Here is an 18,586-nt window from a genome sequence, read left to right as displayed (position 1 = left end):
CTTTACGATACTTTATTTATCCCCGGGAGGATATTTGCATATCACAGCAGCAGCACATAAACAAACCACACACTACAAGAAATAGTGTAAAAATGTAAAACACAAGTACTAAGTGTGGTCCAAGACAGTTAATTGATTTAGAAGGATGTTTGATTTTATATTCAAAAGTCAATATGCAACAGGGAAACACTACTTCAGCTTCCAGACGGTGGTCGGGAGGTACAAGGGAAACTTTGTTTTGCCTCAAGGGCCAAAGTTGATGCTTACTTCGGGGTTACACCGTACAGTTATTACTACTATACAACTTTACTGCTAATTTCCTCCCCGATCGCCAACACCTGTCTGCTCTGAGAACATCCACCGTCACTCTCTCTTTTGCTCTGAAACCTGCGGCTCCGGAGCCACATGCGTCTCTTTAGCTCCTCTCCAGTGGCTCCCTGTGGATTTATAAAAATGGAAATGAATAATTGTTTTTTGTTTACATTTTCATTTTTATTTATCATTGTTGTAGGTTTATGGTACCACATTGAGGAAAAAAAAAAATCTGAGATTTTGAGAATAAATTCATAGGTTTACAAGAAAAAAAGTCATAATATGAGAATAAAGTCATAATATAAAGTAGTAATTTTACCTGCTATTTTCTTTTTTTCTCATAAAGTTATGACCTTATTCTCGCAATATTATGCCTTTTTTCTCGTAAAGTTATGACTTTGTTCTCGTAATATTACAATTTTTTTTTTGTTAAGTTATGACTTTATTCTCATAATATTATGACTTTATTCTGGAAATCTCCGATTTTTTTTTCCCTCAATGTGGCCCTAATACTCCTTAGTATATTTGCACTTTGGCCCTCACTACATTAGACTTATATATTATATACTTAGACTATGATTCATCACAATGCTCAAATGTTTTGTGAATCCAGACAGATTTTTTTGTTTTTGTTTTTGCCTAAAATGGCTCTTTTGATAGTAAAGGTTGCTGACCACTGACCCAGCGGATGAATACGCACCTAATTCACTTTCTATTTGTTGCCACATTCGTAACATTGGCTTTAAATTCCCTCGATTGTGGAATCCAAAAATGCAAAATGATCGCGGACAGCTCAAATAATCGCGATCAGGCGATAATGTAATAAGTGCGATAGACAGATATCGACAGGCAGAACTAGTGGGTTGACATGAGCAACAATACAGAAGCAGGGTATTTCAGTGACACTATAATGGGTTATATCTCATGCACATATATGTAGTCCCTGTATTTTTACACATGCTTCAAGCATTCACAACTGATGTTCTTCTCGTGTGTGTTTTTAGACCAGTCTGGAGTTCCGCACCCATTTGCGTTATGAGTTTCTGATGTTGGGCATTCAGCCGGTCATTGACAAGCTGCGCTCCCATGACAACGCCACCCTGAACAGGTACATTGCGCTGGCATTCTGAAACATCAATACTTTGTCATGGAACTAACAAAAACAAAACAGGTCAGGGGAACATATTTGTATTTTGAGTATGTTGTGTATGTTGTTTGCAGACATCTGGACTTCTTTGAGATGTTGAGGAATGAAGACGAGCTTGTGATGTCCAAACGTTTCGACACTGTGAGTTATTTTAGAAAAACCTTTACACTGTCCAAAGGTTTTCTTTATATTACGTCCTTTAGATCCAGTTACCAGCTAAAATAACATATTAACACACACTGAATATTATTAGTAGTAGGAGTAACGGTGCAGTGTATAAACCTGCTGATGAATGTCTTTTCCTCAGGTCCACATAGAAACTAAAAGTGCCAGCCAGATGTTTGAGCTGATCAAGAAGAAGCTGAACCATACTGAAGCTTACCCTCACCTCCTGTCGGCACTGCAGCACTGTCTCATGCTGCCACGTAAGACCGCCTGTCTGCCTACAACTTACTTATTTACTTTTTTTGAATCACCATCAACTGACCCATGACTGTAGCCGCTCTTCTCTCTATCTGTCTGCAGATAAGCAGAGCAGCACCACACTCCAGTACTGGGTGTTGTTGGACCGGATAGTTCAGCAGCTGGTTCTGCAGACGGACAAAGGTGAAGACCCTGACGTCGCTCCACTGGAAGACTTCAACGTAAAAAATATTGTACGCATGTAAGTTCCCGGGGTTCCTAACTTTGGGGCAGGAGCATTAGTGCTGCAAACTCTACAGGTTTTAGTCATGACGGCAGATGAGAGTCAAACAGAACCAGTGGAACAGTGCTCTCTAGGATAAACACCAGTTTACACATTCCACATTCAGACAATATTTTTCAGGGTTGCTCAATACTCTGAATGGTAGTCCTTATAGTTCTAGTAGTAATCCCACAAAATCTGAATGATTCAGAGAAATACTGTGTCATCAACCCAACATTGATTTGAATAATTAACCATAAATGTACAGCTATCTAACAAAATGCACCTCTTGCTGATGATGTAATATGGTCAAATAAATATTTAGCATCAGTTTTGTTTGTGAAATGTTTTTCTTTTTAAAATAAACTTCTGTTTTCACAGGAAACTATTAGGTTATGTTTAGAGAAAGATCGTGGTTTGGTTAAAATAAATATTTGTTACGTAGTAAAGTAGGCTACATTACATATGTGACGTAATAATTCTACGTATGCAGCGTAGTAACGTTTTGTATGCGACATAGTAACGTTACATATGCAACGTAGTAACGTTACGTATGCAACGTAGTATTGTTTCATATGCGACATAGTAACGCTACATACGCGATGTAGTAACATTACGTATGCAACGTAGTATTGTTTCATATGCAACATAGCAACGCTACATATGCGATGTAGTAACATTACGTATGCAACGTAGTAACGTTACGTATGCAACGTAGTATTGTTTTATATGCGACATAATAACGCTACATACGCGATGTAGTAACATTACGTATGCAACGTAATATTGTTTCATATGCAACATAGCAATGCTACATATGCGATGTAGTAACATTACGTATGCAACGTAGTAACGTTACATATGCAACGTAGTATTGTTTCATATGCGACATAGTAACGCTACATACGCGATGTAGTAACATTACGTATGCAACATAGTAACATTACGTATGGCACATATTAACGTTACCTAAGCAACATAGTAAAGCTACATACGCGATGTAGTAACATAATGTATGCGACATAGTAACATTACATATGCAACATAGTAACGCTTCAGTTGTGTGTGTGTGTGTGTGTGTGTGTGTGTGTGTGTGTCTATAGGCTTGTCAAGGAGAACGAGGTCAAACAATGGAAAGAAGAAGCTGATAAAATGAGAAAAGGTAAACACAAATACATGCATATATACAGTATACTGCATGTGGAGGGGCGGGGGGTGGGGGGAGGTTAGAATGCTGCCTCCTGTTAAACATACCAAGGAGAGAAATGGAGAGTTTGGCTGGACTGGTCAGTTTGAATATATACAATATGTTTCTCCACCATGCACAAAAGAATAATAAAATCAAGACAATATTACCTTTCTTTTTATGTTTTCATTAAGTCACACGAAAACAGTTTATTCTTTCAGTTTTACATGTTGCTTATTTGATCAGCTGGGAATAAATGCTTAGTAGTTAGTAACTTTGCTAATTTCACTATGTAATCAATGAAACAAACTAGACCTGCAAAGCTGGTACATCAGGGTCCAAGCATGCAACTCAGAACCCAAATCATGGTAAATAAGAACAGATGCTGCCAGATTGACTGTTTACTTTGAATAACTCAACCCTAGTTTACAGAATGAACAACCTCCCATAAGCCACTTGTTCCCAGCTGCCTCTCCTTCCCTTCTCTCCAGAGCATCAGAACTTACAGCAGCGTTTCGATAAGAAAGAGAGGGAGTGTGAGGCCAAGAATGAGGAGAAAGAGGACATGATGGTGATGCTGAACAAGATGAAGGACAAGCTGGAGCGAGAGAGCAACGACCACAAGCAAGCTCGACTGCAACTGGGAGAACTGTCTGCTCGGCTGCAGCAGCTCAGCTCTGTATGTGCCCCAACAACACACACATTCACACAATTCATGTATGATCTATAGTTTCTCACAGCTTCACAATGATGATGTCTTCGTTCATAATGAGTACACGTCTGTTCTCTTTTCAGACTTCCAGTGTTCCAGGAGGACCTCCTGTGACTGCTGGTGGTTTAGTTCCTCCTGGTCCTGTCCCGACCACCCCTGGTCTTCCTCCTCCTCCTCCTCCCCCACCACCCCCTCCTCTAGGAGGCCCACCAGTTTTTGGCGTGTCTCCGTTTGCCCCACCTCCTCCACCAGGAGCTCCACTAGGAACTGCCCAGAAGAAGAAGAATATTCCTCAGCCAGCTAACCCACTGAAGTCATTCAACTGGAACAAACTGCCTGAGGTACACTGACTACTGCCAGACCCATTCGTACTACTGTTGCTGCTGCTACAACTGCTATTGTTACTGCCTTTATGGAGGCATTATGTTTTGGGGTTTTCCGTCCGTCCGTACATCTGTCCGTCATGATCACAAACGTCCACCTGGACTAAAGGATGACCTGATTAGATTTGGTGGTAAAAGGTCACTGTGACCTCACGTCCGTCCCATTCTCAAGAAAGCGGTACCTCAAGAACTTCTGGAGGGAATTTCTTCAATTGGCACAAATGTCCACCTGGACTCAAGGACGACCTAATTAGATTTTGGTGGTCAAAGGTCACTGTGATCTCATAAAACACGTTTTTGGCCATAACTCAGGAATTCATGTGCTAACTAGGATGGCACCCGGTGAGCGTAGACCTCCGCCAAGCTGCCCGAGCACGATCGCCTCCCCCCCTCTCTGTTAAGCTTGCGCCATCATCCATGTGTATTTTTGTTTATGTTGAGATCAGCTGTACGTAGCGGAGCATCGTAAAACACGTCATTCAAACTGGACAGAAACAAAATAAAACTCACCTAAACCGTCGTTGTTGCTCTTTCCAACAATCACCAAGTGTGATTTGGTCGAACTTAACTGTAATTTCAATGAGTTTAATGTGAAAAAATGCAGATTCTGCAGTTGTTCCTCCACACCCCCCCTGTTTTCTCTATGTCTCTCTCTCTGACGGAAAGAGGCGGGGTCAAGCGTTATCAACGCGCCATCAGTTACACTGCGCATGTGTTATACCCAGAGGTCTTAATGTTCTGGCTGATCGGAATCCTAAAAGAAGTTCCTGAATCCGGATCATGGTCAGGATCGCCACCAAAAATAATATTTGTTCTTAAAGTGTGCTGGAGTAGCATATCACATGACATTAAGCTACACTTGAGTCAAATATTTTAAAAGGACATTGTGTAGGATTTGGCGGCACCTAGTGGTGTGGTTGCAGATTGCAACCAGCTGAATACTCCTCCTATTTGTGAGCATCTTCAGTGGGAACCAATGGGCTTGGAGCTGAGAGCCATAGAGGGAAGTCAGACAGTATTGAGAGACAGACTAACACATTGTAGGTTTTGGTCTTCGTGGGATTTGTTGACAGTAAAAAATATCTAGAATGACATCAGACTGATCCTCTAATCAGTGAATGAATATCTTCTTTAAGAGTAAACAGCTGTGAGTTGCAGTTGGAAAGGATGTCATTTGGACCCTGAATTAAGATTATGTTGACACATGCATTATTGTTTGTTTCAGAACAAGATAGAAGGAACCATATGGAAAGACATCGATGATCTCACGGTGTTCAAAGTTCTGGATCTAGAGGAGTTCCAGAGGACCTTCTCAGCATACCAGAAACCACAAGTATTACACACTGAAACTAAACACATCACATCCCTGCCATGTCTTCAGCAACACTGTCATTTTCTCTTTTGCCTTTTACTTTATGTTCATCTATTCTTTGTGTCATATATATACATACATTTATATAGTTATTTTCATTGTGTCACATATTTAACACTGCTACATCTTATTTCCTTCATGAAGTTATATCTCTTTATGTTATCTCAAGATAATGATATTGTCATTATCTAAATGACAAGTTCCCAGTCTTGTATTATATATTGTTCTGCATTTTGTTGCATTCTAACTCTGTCTAACTCTTTCTCTGTATTAGCAGAAGGATGCTGAGGATGAACATGCTATTAAGAAAGTCAAGGAGCTGTCCGTGATCGATGGCCGCCGAGCACAGAACTGTAACATTCTGCTCTCACGGTCAGTGAATGAATGAAAACAACAACGTAGGCTGTCGATAATGGAAGTTATACACGGACACTGTTTGTTGCTGTTAGTATAATGAAGTCCTTTGTGTTTCCTTGTGCTGCTGTGCATCCTCTGTACTCCACGTTTGGGGAGGAGGTGCAGATTCAGCCCACTGGCATGTAGAACTCCAAAGGAAATTAGATGAGAAAAAGTCTGTATTTAAAGCCATATGTGTACAATCTACAGCAATTTTAAAAAAAATGATTCTGATGGCACAGGGCAGGGGTCACCATGGGCCAGTTTTTTACAGGCACAGTAGAAACATGGGCCTGTATGTTCTCACTATGGTTTTATTGTTATTTCTTTTGGTTCATTTAAGAACACTGTTTTAGGATCGTATATGATGGCAGATGTCATAAATTCTCATTAAAAAGTTAGACTAACAGTGTTACAGCTACGGCTGTGTATTGGCAAGAATCTGGCGATACGATACGTATCACGATACCGTGGTTACGATTCAATATACTGCGATACTGTAAGAGATATATTGCGATTTTTTAAAAACAATTTTTGGAAAACTGTCGTAGGGATAAAGAACACACCACCATATGCATAAAATCAGAGTAAAAAAGGTTTACTTTTTTCTACAATCTGAACAGTGGGATCTGCATTTGCATGAATCACAGTCCCTTTAACATCCATCATCACAGCTCTACTTTGAGAGGCTGAATCTCTTTGCTAATGAAATAAAGTATTGACTGAGTTCATCTTTACCTATAAAATATTAATTGATAATCAATACAGTGTTTTAAGAGAAGCGATACAGTATCACAAAACATAATATCGCGATATTCAATTTTTTCGATATTTTCTTACACCCCATAGTTACAGCAGTTTATTTGGCAAAAAATGGCTTTCACACCCACAATGAACAGTGACCTGCTTGATTTATGATTTATGAATTAAAGTATTGTTTCTGACACAAATGTGTTATGGTCAAATAGGCCACCTGTAAAGTTGTTAGACTTCATTTCAGCTTCATGTACTATTCAAATAGTACGCCTCTCTTCATTATTAGATGTGACAATGTCACATTTATTGGGATTTAAATTAGCATTGTATTTACATTGTTATATCTACAGTAGATTTATGAAGTATCATGTAAAAGTTTTAATGCAAACTACAAAATGGAAAGCTTCAGGTTATTTTTGGGGGGCCAGATATTTTCGTTAGAGGGCCATGTTTCAGGGTTTCATTATTGATATACTATCGCTGGAAGTCACCAAAGTCAGAAGAACTTCACACCCTACTCTACGCGTACTGTAGGGGTTTTCACATTTTGTTTGGTGTCAGTTTAATGTTAAGTGGGTTGTTTACATACACAACATATCATATCATCTTATTTTAGGGCTTTTCTTTTAATTAAAAAACCTTTGTATGAAAAAGTGTAATCTAAATGAATGTGTTACAGGCTGAAGCTGCCCAATGAGGAGATCCGCCATGCCATCCTGACCATGGATGAACAGGAGGACTTACCTAAAGACATGCTGGAGCAGGTAAACATGCACATGAACATACAAAGTAACGCAACATAGGCTTTTGTACTGATGTACTACGTAACAATATATGTTGGTATTGTTATATACATATACTGTATATAGAAGATTTTAGCAGCTTTATTCCCTTTTGGATTTGGGGATAATATTGGATCAGTTCAATTGAAACATTCTTATTTATTTTGGACTCATACATGTCTGATAAATAAATAAATACATAAAGGATTTATCAAATGAAATGCACATATGATAGTTTGTGTGTGTGTCTGTGTGTGAAGCTTCTGAAGTTTGTTCCTGAGAAGAGTGACATTGAGCTGTTAGGAGAACACAAGCATGAGCTGGAACGTATGGCCAAAGCAGACCGCTTCCTGTATGACATGAGCAGGTAAACACAATGAAACACAAACACACACACGCACGCAGCAACACTTAGCCTGTATACGTCTTTCAACATGGAAAGACCATAACAGACTACATGTATGTATGCTATATCACAGCTGTACAGTGTGTTGAACGAGCAAGCAGTCGCAATTACAAGCAGGAATATATAATAAATAATAAATTGTTTGGTTTATATATAACCTTGCGTGGACTCCCTTTTTGTCACATTCCCTGAGCCAGTTTGTGACATATGGGGGCTCGTCGGGATCTGAACCCGGGACCTCTTGCACCCGAAGCGAGAATCATACCTCTAGTGTGTGACAATATCAGTTTAAGTGTACGCTATATTTAGAATATTTGTATCGCTTTACCTCGCCATCAGACAGCCCTTTCTGACGGGGAACTGAAGCCGTTATATCACTCTCTTTAAAGCCAGCAGACTCCATACACAAAAACAGTAATTTACCTTGAATGTTTGAGATAGCAGCACTGCTGAACAGAGGCCAAAGGTCAGAGTGTCACTAACTCATGGTATAATTACATATTATACTGCATGTTGTATTAACACAATACTGACTTAAACATTATATGCATGGGTATTTTTTCAAACATGCCTACATATCTCGGGTCTGTAACAACCCTGCACTTGTACAACACAGATGAAACCATATGTTAAAATGATATTGCTTGTAAACTTTTCATAATGTATTATCAACAATAACAAACTCACAAAAATATATTCTTATCATTGCGAGGCCCTGCTCATCTACATGCATGTAGCACGCTCAGTTTTAAAGCTACATTTTGGTGATGAAAAACTGGCATGGTTATTTTCAAAGGGGTCCCTTGACCTCTGACCTCCAGATATGTGAATGAAAATGGGTTCTATGGGTACCCACGAGGCTCCCCTCTACAGACATGCCCACTTTATGATAATCACATGCAGTTTGGGTCAAGTCATAGTCAAGTCAGCACACTGACACACTGACAGCTGTTGTTGCCTGTTGGGCTGCAGTTTGCCATGTTATGATTGGAGCATATTTTCTATGCTAAATGCAGTACCTGTGAGGGTTTCTGGACAATATCTGTCATTGTTTTGTGTTGTTAATTGATTTCCAATAATAAATATATACATACATTTGCATAAAGCAGCATATTTGCCCACTCCCATGTAGATAAGAGTATTAAATACTTGACAAATCTCCCTTTAAGGTTCATTTTGAACAAAAAATGTGTGATTAATTTGAGATTAATCGCAATTAATTATTTTAATCTATTGACAGCCCCAGTTCAACGAGTTGGGAGGAACAAGTTGGTTCATGAATTAACGGTCTCATAACACATTTCCAATGAAAACAAAAACACATTTCTGTCAGACTATTTTTTTTTAAATATTGTCTTTGGTTCCAAAGTTGACGAATTCATGACAGTATCAAAGAAAATAAGGAAAAGAAGGGGGGATAAGGGTAGGAAGAGAGGTACATTTTGAACAGATAAAAAACTTGTTATTAATTTGCGATTATTTACGATTAAATATTTTAAGCGATTGACGGCTCTAGTTTGTAAGTTTCATCAAATAGGGATTTATATCAAGTGATATACAAAATAGTACTGTTACAATGTTGCCAGTGACTCTTTAGAGACATTCTGGGGTCCACTCACAGTTTTGCTGTCTAATTTGTGTCCTCATCCAGCATCAACCACTACCAACAGAGACTCCAGTCTCTCTACTTCAAGAAGAAGTTTGCTGAAAGAGTGGCTGATGTCAAACCTAAAATCAAAGGTAATCCTTTCTGTCCCGAAGGGTCATTAGTTCACATTGAATAAATGAATGAGTGGAGGGTTACATTTGAACCTAAGGTACATGTTACTAATATGGATGAATGCATTAGTGTCTTTAAAGAGGACCTGTTACGCTTATTTTCATTGGATACTTGTATTTTGGGTTTCTACGAGAACATGTTTACATGATTTAATGTTAAAAAAATGCTTTACTTTCTCATACTGGCTGTGCTGCAGCAGCTCTTTTACCCTCTATCTGAAACGCTCTGTTTGAGCTCCTGCCCCGCCCTATCCCAAAAAAGCCCAGTCTGCTCTGATTGGTCAGCTGGCCCACTGTTGTGATTGGTCAACCGAACCAAAGTCTTCAGACTCCGCTCCAGCTCCGCTAACTTTGTTTGAGGGTGTGACAAACTAACTGCTAGCCAAAATGTGTTACTTGGTGACATCACCACTTTACGGAAGAAAAGGCGGGACAAGCGAGGTGTTTCAGGAGCAGTGTTTCTGTGGGGGAGAGTAACTCCCGTTTGGCGTGGACTTTACAACTTTGCAGACCTTTTACATGCACAAAAACTATATGTATATAAAACACTACAGGAAAGGGGAAAAGCACAAAAGTATAATAGGTCCTCTTTAAATTCAGTTTTATATCCCCTGCTGGAGATATGATAAAATATTAGATGTTGCAATATTTGATTTCAGTTCTGTCTGTGAACATATATGACATTCCCTCTTCGTCTCTGTGGTTTCAGCTCTGAGTCTTGCGTCCAGGGAGATGGTTCAGAGCGGGACACTTCGTCAGCTCCTGGAGGTGGTCCTAGCCTTCGGGAACTACATGAACAAAGGACAACGAGGAAATGCCTATGGATTTAAAGTGTCCAGTCTCAACAAGATAGCTGACACCAAGTCAAGCATTGACAAGTACAGTTCACAACATGGCTTTGTACATCGTAGGCCTTTTTCACAGAAGAGGCGTTGACATGTGGCAGTAGGGGAAGCAGGTGTAAATAATACAGGGACCCGGTATTGTTCATGCTGGCTGTCACACTGTCATGGCTTGAATAGAACACTCAGTGATGTTACTATAATAAGATCGTTGATGTTATCAGTAACACCTGTGCTTTCCTGCTATGACAAGTCAAATGTCTGCTGTGGAAAAAGGTCTATTTGCAAGTTGATCTATTTCTTCTAATAGCCACTGCGAAGTGATAACTGATGAATGAATGGTGTGTGTGTGTGTGTGTGTCTGTAGAAACATCACTCTGCTCCACTACATGATCACTGTGCTGCAAAAGAAGTACCCTAAGGTGACAGCTTTCAGTGAAGAGCTACTGAATGTGCCAGAAGCTGCTAAAGTCAAGTAAGAACGAACAGACACACACACACACATGCATTGTTGAAATAATACTGAATCAAGTCTATTGAAATAATGGGGGTTTAAAGGAACAGTGTGTAGCATTTCGGGGGATTTATTAGCAGAAATTTAATATAATATTAATTGTATATTTGTATATTAAATAACCACATGAAAATAAGAATAGTTTTTTCCTTGGCTTGGAATGAGCCCTTTATATCTACATAGGGAGCGGGTCCTCTTCACGGAGTCCGCCATGTTGCTCCTCCATATTTCTATAGTACAGCCTTGGAAAGGGAGGAGTGAGCGACAGGGTACTCAGTTGGTTGCAATCTGCAACCACACCACTAGATATCACCAAATCCTACACACTGTTACTTTAAATATATTGTGAGCCTGGTTTAGTCATATTCATAAAACTAGAAGCAAGCTATTTAAAGGTGCTAAATACGGTATTGGGAGCATTTCTATCGCCTCTCAACGGCTCTCAACATGGCGATGGCGAGCCAGCTAACAGTGCTAACAGCGTTAACAGTGCCAAACACGGCAAAAGTGCTGACAGAGCTAACACTGTTAAACTGGAGGGTGGGTAGGACAGCGTTATCAACTGTAACCGCCGTATGAGAGCAGTGCAGCACAGCGGCTGTGAGCTAGCAAATGAGGCAATAAATGCATGCGTGGCCAGCCCGGCTATGTCAACAAAGCACAGAGAAGCTCTGATTACAACACACATAGAGGGTAGCAAATAGTTGTTCGCTGCATATCGACTTTAGCAATTTTAACTCACAGGCGCAGTTTGCGTTCAGGGGGCTCACTGAACCCCGTAGAAATGCATCTATATTTTTATAATGACGTAGAACTAATAATGTATTGTAATGATGAATAATATCGAATAATTGCTGTTCCCCAAGAAATAGTTCCAGTTCCAACACTCCCTAAAACCACAAATGTAAAAAAAAAGTTGTTTTATTATGTGTGATACAGCTGACATGGCTGTCATGTTACTCATGATCTCTAACCCTCCCATGTGTCTCTCTACCTCTTTCACCGTCTCTCCAGTATGACAGAGTTGGAGAAGGACATTGGCAGTCTGAGATCTGGCCTCAAAAGTGTTGAGGCGGTGAGTGAGCTCAGCAGAGCTTGAAAAGCTGTTCGATATTGTATAAAGTTGTAAATCGTAAAGAAAAGCAAAAGACACATGTGTGGAAAATATTCACATATGTGAAATCAGTGTGTGTGTGTGTGTGTGTGTGTGTGTGTGTGCGTGTGTGTGTGCGTGTGTGTGTGTGTGTGTGTGTGTGTGTATGTGTGTGTATCTGTGTTTGTCCATCTCCAGGAGCTACAGTACCAGCAGGGTCAGTCCTCTAAGGGTTCTACCGATAAGTTTGTCCCTGTGGTCAGTCAGTTCATCACCATGGCCTCCTTCAGCTTCTCTGACGTAGAGGAGTCACTCACTGAAGCCAAAGAAGTGGTGAGTGGGCAACAGATAACTGTTATTCACATTTATTTTCTGCTTCTGCCTTCAAAAACATGTAACATCATCATAACACTGAGCAGTCTGAGGGTGTAAATACATTGAGTAACCAGAAACCCAGTTGAACATCTATGGGAGATTTTGAATCAATGTGTTATGGTGCGTGTCCACAGGATCCGTCATTTCTACACCTCCCATTCATTGTATATGTAAGTAGCCGTGCAATGCATTCCGGTAGTGCTGCGGTGCTTTTCGAGAGTCATGTCAATTTTATTTGTATAGCCCTAAAATCACAAATTTGCCTCAGGGGGCTTTACAATCTGTACAGGATACAACGACCCTCTCATCGGATAAGGAAAAACCAACCTTTTAACAGGGAAAATAGAATAAAACCTCAGGGAGAGCAACAGAGGAGGGATCCCCCTCCCAGGATGGACAGATGTACAATAGATGTCGTGTGTACAGAGTAACAACATGATGAAAATGCAACATAGACAATCCATATCACAAAAATGAATACATATAATGTGAACATATGTGAGAAGGTGGATCCAGGAGGATGTCAAGCAGCTTCCTGGCGTCGCCAAACAAATAGAGCCAGAGCAACACAACCTCTTCTCCACGCCAGATAGATAGAGCCAGAGCAACACGACCTCCTCTCCACGCCAACCAGATAGAGCCATAGTAACACAACCTCCTCTCCACTCGAAATAGATAGAGCCAGAGCAACACAAACTCCTCTCCACGCGAAATGGATATAGTCAGAGCAACACACCTGTCAATCATCTATCGTGACGCCATCAAGCATCTGATGCCGGGAAGCAGCGCGACCCCTTGTGTCCAAAAAACGCCCCTGTGGATACCTACCATTAGACAGTGCTCTGCTCTCCAACACCATCACTAGGCTAGGAGTTTACCACTGCTTCCAGTCTTTATGCTAAGCTAGGCTAACTATGTCCTGACTCCAGCTCTGTAGACACGATATCTTGATATCTATCTTCCCATCTCACTCTTGGGTCCAGCAGATAAGTGTATTTCTCAAATTGCTTTAATTCCATTAAAATCTGTCAATGGGTTGAATATTCATGTTTGCCTTCACCTTACGTTACAGCATCAATGTCCCTTCAGTACCCTTTTTTTCTATGAAACTCTGACATAGTACATGAAGTTAATTTGTAGCCTTTAGCAAAAGGACCAGAATGAAGCAGCTGACCAAATGACCACCTTCCACCCTTTATGTCTCTTGTTGAAGTTTGTGAAGGCACTGAAACATTTTGGAGAAGACTCGTCCAACCTGCAGCCGGATTCGTTCTTTGGGATCTTCGTCACTTTCCTCACAGCTTTCTCAGAGGCCGAACGGGACAACGCGAACATGGCCAGACGCAAGGAGGAAGAGGAGAAACGGGCACTCATAGAGGCGCAGGTTAGAAGACGTTATCAGCTCAGATAAGAGAGAGATGTTTGAGAGGATACATGATCGGGTGTAAGAAAATATCGGAAAAAATCGAATATTGCGATATTATGTTTTGTGATACTGTATCGATTCTCAAAAACACTATCAATTAATTAATAGTTTACAGGCAAAGATAAACGCAGTCAATTCTTTATTTCATTTGCAAAGAGGTGCACCCTCTCAGTGTATGTGCCTTCTCAAAGTAGTCAATCAATCAATCAATCAATCAATCAATCAATCAATCAATCAATCAATCAATCAATCAAACTTTATTTATATAGCACTTTTCAAAAAAGTCAAATGCAATTCAAAGTGCTGTACAGACAATTGACAAAATGTAGAATGTTAAAAATGGATTTAGAGACTAATGCACACCAAACAACCAATATAAAAGTTAATTGAATAAGAAAGCAATAAAAGATGGGTATTTAAGATAATAAAAGATAAATAAAATACAAGGAAATAAAAAAAACAATAAAAATAAATAAATACAAATTACGAAACTACACAAAATAAGCAGATTGTATTAAAATAATACAATTTTAATAAAATAAAATAGAATAAAAGAGATGATAATGATCAGCAATAAAATGTTGATTAAACAAAGTCGAGTCAAATAAACACTATAATGATGATGATAAATAAAATAAGTATAAACAATAATACCGTAAAATTTTAAAACACTACATAAGAGCCAGACTAAATAGATGGGTTTTTAGTTTACGTTTAAAAACATCAATATTTTCAGTTCCTCTCAGTTCCTCTTGAAGGTCGTTCCAGCAGCTGAAAGCAGAAATGTTTTTGTTCTGCTTTGCGGAACAACTAAAAGAGAAGAACATTAATTGTAGCTGATTTATTGTATTCTTTGGTAGAGCAGAAAGGAGAGCGTTACATTAGTCAACCTGCTAGTTATAAAAGCGTCATCAGTCTCTCTGTGTTGCTCAGAGAGTGCTGTGATGTTGGATGTTACATGACTGTGATAAATGCAAATGCAGATCTGATTGCATAAAAAATTTAACTTTTTTTTACTCAGATTTTATACATATGTTGGTGTGCTCTTTATACTACGACAGTTTTTCTAAAATTAGATAAAAAAAATCACAATATATCGCCTTACTTACAGTATCGCAATATATCACAATATATTAAATCGTAAGCCCTGTTTCGTGATACGTATCGTAAGAAAAATATTGTATTGGCAAAATTCTTGCCAATACACAGCCCTAATACATAATGTATTTGGATTGGAGTTTGTTACGTAGTGGTTAAAGCATGGGTCAGCATCCTGCGGCTCTGGAGTTACATGCGTCTCTTAAGCTCCTCTCCAGTGGCTCCCTGTGGATTTATAAAAATGGAAATGAATAACTGTTTTTTGTTTACATTTTCATTTTTATTTATCATTGTTGTAGGTCTATGGTACGACGGAGTATCAGGGCCACATTGAGGGAAAAAAATAAATCTGAAATTTCGAGAATAAAGTCATAGGTTTAAGAGAAAAAAAGTCGTAGTATTATGAGAATAAAGTCATAATATTATAAAGTAGTAATTTTTACGTGTTATTTTCTTTTTTTCTCGTAAAAAATGACTTTATTTTCGTAATATTACGACTTTTTTTCTCATAAAGTTATGACTTTATTCTGGTAATATTACCACGTTTTTTTCTCGTTAAGTTATGACTTTATTCTCGTAATATTACAAATTTTTTTTTCTCGTGAAGTTATTACTTTTTTCTCGTAATATTATGACTTTATTCTGGAAATCTCAGATTTTTTTCCCTCAATGTGGCCCTAATACTCCGTAGTACATTTGCACTTTGGCCCTCACTGCATTAGACTTATATACTATATACTTAGACTGCAAACTGTGTTACCTTCATTACAATGCTCAGATGTTTTGCGGCGCCAAACAGATTTTTTTTTGCCTAAAATGTCTCTTTTGATAGTAAAGGTTGCTGATCCCTGGGTTAGAGAAATAAAAGTGTTAAGTGTTGTACATTTTATGTACATTCATCAGAACATTTTTGATGATCACCTCATTCCTGGATAAATGTACAGTACATCCATCCACCCTCTGCTATCATGATCTCTCTCTCTTCTTCTCCAGCTGAAGAAAGACAGGGAGGCGAAGAGGGCCAAAGCAAATGAAGGAGAGGAGGGCGGTGAGTTTGACGACCTGGTGTCCGCTCTGCGCTCTGGAGAGGTGTTCGATAAGGATCTGTCCAAAATGAACCGCAGAAAACAGCGGAAACAAAATGTGTTCGACAGCAGCCGGGAGAGACCATCAGTAACAGAACTAAACCAGTAACAGGAGAACCATTTAACCTTCGAATGTGTGACGTCATATAGACACTGGAGCGGTCTGAAACCGTTAATTCTGCAACAAAGTAATTTATGAAACTAAATGAATGTATCTAAGTGTGAAGCAGAACGCTTCCTCTTTATGCTATTGTAATAATTCAGTCTGCTTTGACCTGTTTTGAGTGTTTTATGTTCATTTAATGGATTTGTTTTGTTCAAAAGAGGAAGAGAATAGCAACAAGAATGTAACAAATTATAGTGGTATAATAATACCTCTGTCCTTATCAAAGTTCTGACAGTTTCCTCTCTGTAATGTGATTGTTTCTGGCTGTCAAACATTAATAACATCGTGTTTTTAAACTACAGTTTGTAGATATCTACACAATTATACCTTGCAATAGCTGCATTTATAAAGTTGATGTAATCATTTTTAATATTTACAATCATTTTGAACAAATCACTTTCTGTTTTTGGGGTGGATTACATTCCTTATAAATAGATGATTATAATTGTTCTTCTCTAACCAAGAATCAGTATTATCAGTTGATACGGGTTTATATATACAATATGTAAAGAAATACTTCACCCACAAAATGATCATTTGTATATCAGTTACTCACTCTGTGTTACATGAATTCCAGAAGAAAACTTTCTCTCAAGCCTCCACGATGAATGGAGATTTAGAAACGGAGAAGAGTCTTGATGAATTGAAGTAAATGGGGGTCGCCTTCAACAACAGCAAAACTATATCAAAACATATGTTTACAAACTCCACTACACAACTCGTGCAGAATAGTCAAAGTCTCATTTATCCAGTCGTATGCTCACTACTTCCCAAACACATGTATCTTTGCCAAAATCATACTATTTTAAACTCTTCCGAGACTCTTCCGAGACTTGGATTGTACTGCACGAGTTGTGTAGTGGAGTTTGTAAATGGATGTTTTGATATAGTTTTGCTGTTGTTGAGCGCGACCCCATTTACTTCAATTCATCAAGACTTTTCTCCGTTTTTTAATTCTCTGTTCACCGTGGAGGCATGCGAGAAAAAACAAAGTTTTCTTCTAGAATTCAAGGTAACACAGGGTGAGGAATTGATATACAAATGGTCATTTTGTGGGTGAAGTATTCCTTTAAAGTGTAATATGGGTGAAATGATGAAATCACAGGTGTATTATTTATAAGATTTATGGTCCCCTAACGAGGCTTGTTCACCATCAGCTGGAGCTCGTCCATAGACCCGAAGCACCTAACGCTACCTGGTGATTTAATCAATATGTATAGATGTCTGGATAAGCAATATCCGACCACTGTGTTGCGTCATTGATCCACTTCGATGGGGGAATGACTGATGGGGCGTGCCAGCAGACCGCTCAACGGAAACCACGGACGCTCCGGTTCAGCCAAGGTCACAAAATAATTATTAGACATGTTTGTTTAACAAGAAATAAATGCATACAAAGATTGTCAAAATGATAATGAATGAGTGTGTTCACTCAGCTGCAGATAGGAAACTAGTTGCACTAGAGCACCGGCATCTCAGACCGTCGGCCACCCCCGCCTACCTCCCTTCACATGGTAGTGGCTAGAAGGGAGCCCGCAAACTGGGGAAACTCTCGCGAGATTGTTAAGGTTAGGCATTGATCTCGAATTGTTAAGTAAGGGATAATGTACAGCGAGCCGATCATTATTGTGAAATAAACCCCGACAGGGCGATGCTTGTTTATTTCACGACAACGACCCGCTAGCTGTACATTATCCCGATGATTACACGGCTACTCACTTAAGAAATCAATAATTTGACACAAAAAGGGTCCACCAGAGTCCGACATCAGAACTGCGTCCGTAGCAACGGTCTGTTATACATAGCAACGGTCTGTTATACATAGCAGCGGTCTGCTATAAAGAAATAACAGACCGCAGAACGCTGTGATTGACCAATCAGAATCGAGTATTCAACAAAGCCGTGTAATAAGGCTAGGCATTGACCTCTAATTGTTAGGTTAGGATAGGTTGTCGGGCAGCGAGTCTCGCGACAGCTTTCGCAGATCTCAGATCAAATTTTGCAATTTGCAGGCTCCCTTCTGGACACGACCCCTTCATGTCCCTTGATTTCTTCTTCTTCTTCTTTTAAT

At 39.3% G+C, this 18,586-nt stretch overlaps 2 protein-coding genes and 1 long non-coding RNA gene across 6 annotated transcripts in view; 2 read left to right on the top strand and 1 right to left on the bottom strand.

Moving 5' to 3' along the window:
• LOC119504360 (disheveled-associated activator of morphogenesis 1-like) overlaps nucleotides 1-17,927 on the top strand; it is a 41,078-nt gene extending 23,151 nt beyond the window's left edge. For 3 of the 4 annotated variants that reach the window (XM_037796440.1, XM_037796439.1, XM_037796442.1), the window contains 18 exons: nucleotides 1,317-1,420; nucleotides 1,534-1,600; nucleotides 1,767-1,884; nucleotides 1,985-2,123; nucleotides 3,248-3,306; nucleotides 3,822-4,009; nucleotides 4,126-4,383; nucleotides 5,651-5,758; nucleotides 6,072-6,169; nucleotides 7,629-7,713; nucleotides 7,992-8,098; nucleotides 9,789-9,877; nucleotides 10,626-10,794; nucleotides 11,126-11,233; nucleotides 12,287-12,347; nucleotides 12,564-12,698; nucleotides 13,954-14,124; nucleotides 16,258-17,927. In XM_037796440.1, the coding sequence (XP_037652368.1) occupies nucleotides 1,317-1,420; nucleotides 1,534-1,600; nucleotides 1,767-1,884; nucleotides 1,985-2,123; nucleotides 3,248-3,306; nucleotides 3,822-4,009; nucleotides 4,126-4,383; nucleotides 5,651-5,758; nucleotides 6,072-6,169; nucleotides 7,629-7,713; nucleotides 7,992-8,098; nucleotides 9,789-9,877; nucleotides 10,626-10,794; nucleotides 11,126-11,233; nucleotides 12,287-12,347; nucleotides 12,564-12,698; nucleotides 13,954-14,124; nucleotides 16,258-16,458 (2,265 nt within the window). In that variant the 3' untranslated portion in view covers nucleotides 16,459-17,927. The remainder of the gene's footprint in view (nucleotides 1-1,316; nucleotides 1,421-1,533; nucleotides 1,601-1,766; nucleotides 1,885-1,984; nucleotides 2,124-3,247; nucleotides 3,307-3,821; nucleotides 4,010-4,125; nucleotides 4,384-5,650; nucleotides 5,759-6,071; nucleotides 6,170-7,628; nucleotides 7,714-7,991; nucleotides 8,099-9,788; nucleotides 9,878-10,625; nucleotides 10,795-11,125; nucleotides 11,234-12,286; nucleotides 12,348-12,563; nucleotides 12,699-13,953; nucleotides 14,125-16,257) is intronic. The other variant, XM_037796441.1, reaches the window with a different exon arrangement.
• LOC119474418 overlaps nucleotides 1-18,586 on the top strand; it is an 813,351-nt gene that overhangs the window by 608,216 nt on the left and 186,549 nt on the right. The window lies entirely within an intron of this gene.
• The window catches only part of LOC119504411, a 17,219-nt gene continuing 2,612 nt past the window's right edge, over nucleotides 3,980-18,586 (bottom strand). Inside the window, exons 2-3 of the long non-coding RNA XR_005210561.1 lie at nucleotides 5,051-5,057; nucleotides 3,980-3,991 (exon numbers count right to left, since the gene is read on the bottom strand). This is a non-coding gene — a long non-coding RNA (uncharacterized LOC119504411). The remainder of the gene's footprint in view (nucleotides 3,992-5,050; nucleotides 5,058-18,586) is intronic.

Source organism: Sebastes umbrosus, chromosome 16 (genome assembly GCF_015220745.1).
Source record: "Sebastes umbrosus isolate fSebUmb1 chromosome 16, fSebUmb1.pri, whole genome shotgun sequence".
In the NCBI taxonomy this organism is placed as follows: domain Eukaryota; kingdom Metazoa; phylum Chordata; class Actinopteri; order Perciformes; family Sebastidae; genus Sebastes; species Sebastes umbrosus.
Note: the sequence above shows the minus strand (reverse complement) of the source record. Positions and strands in the feature narration are given on the sequence as shown.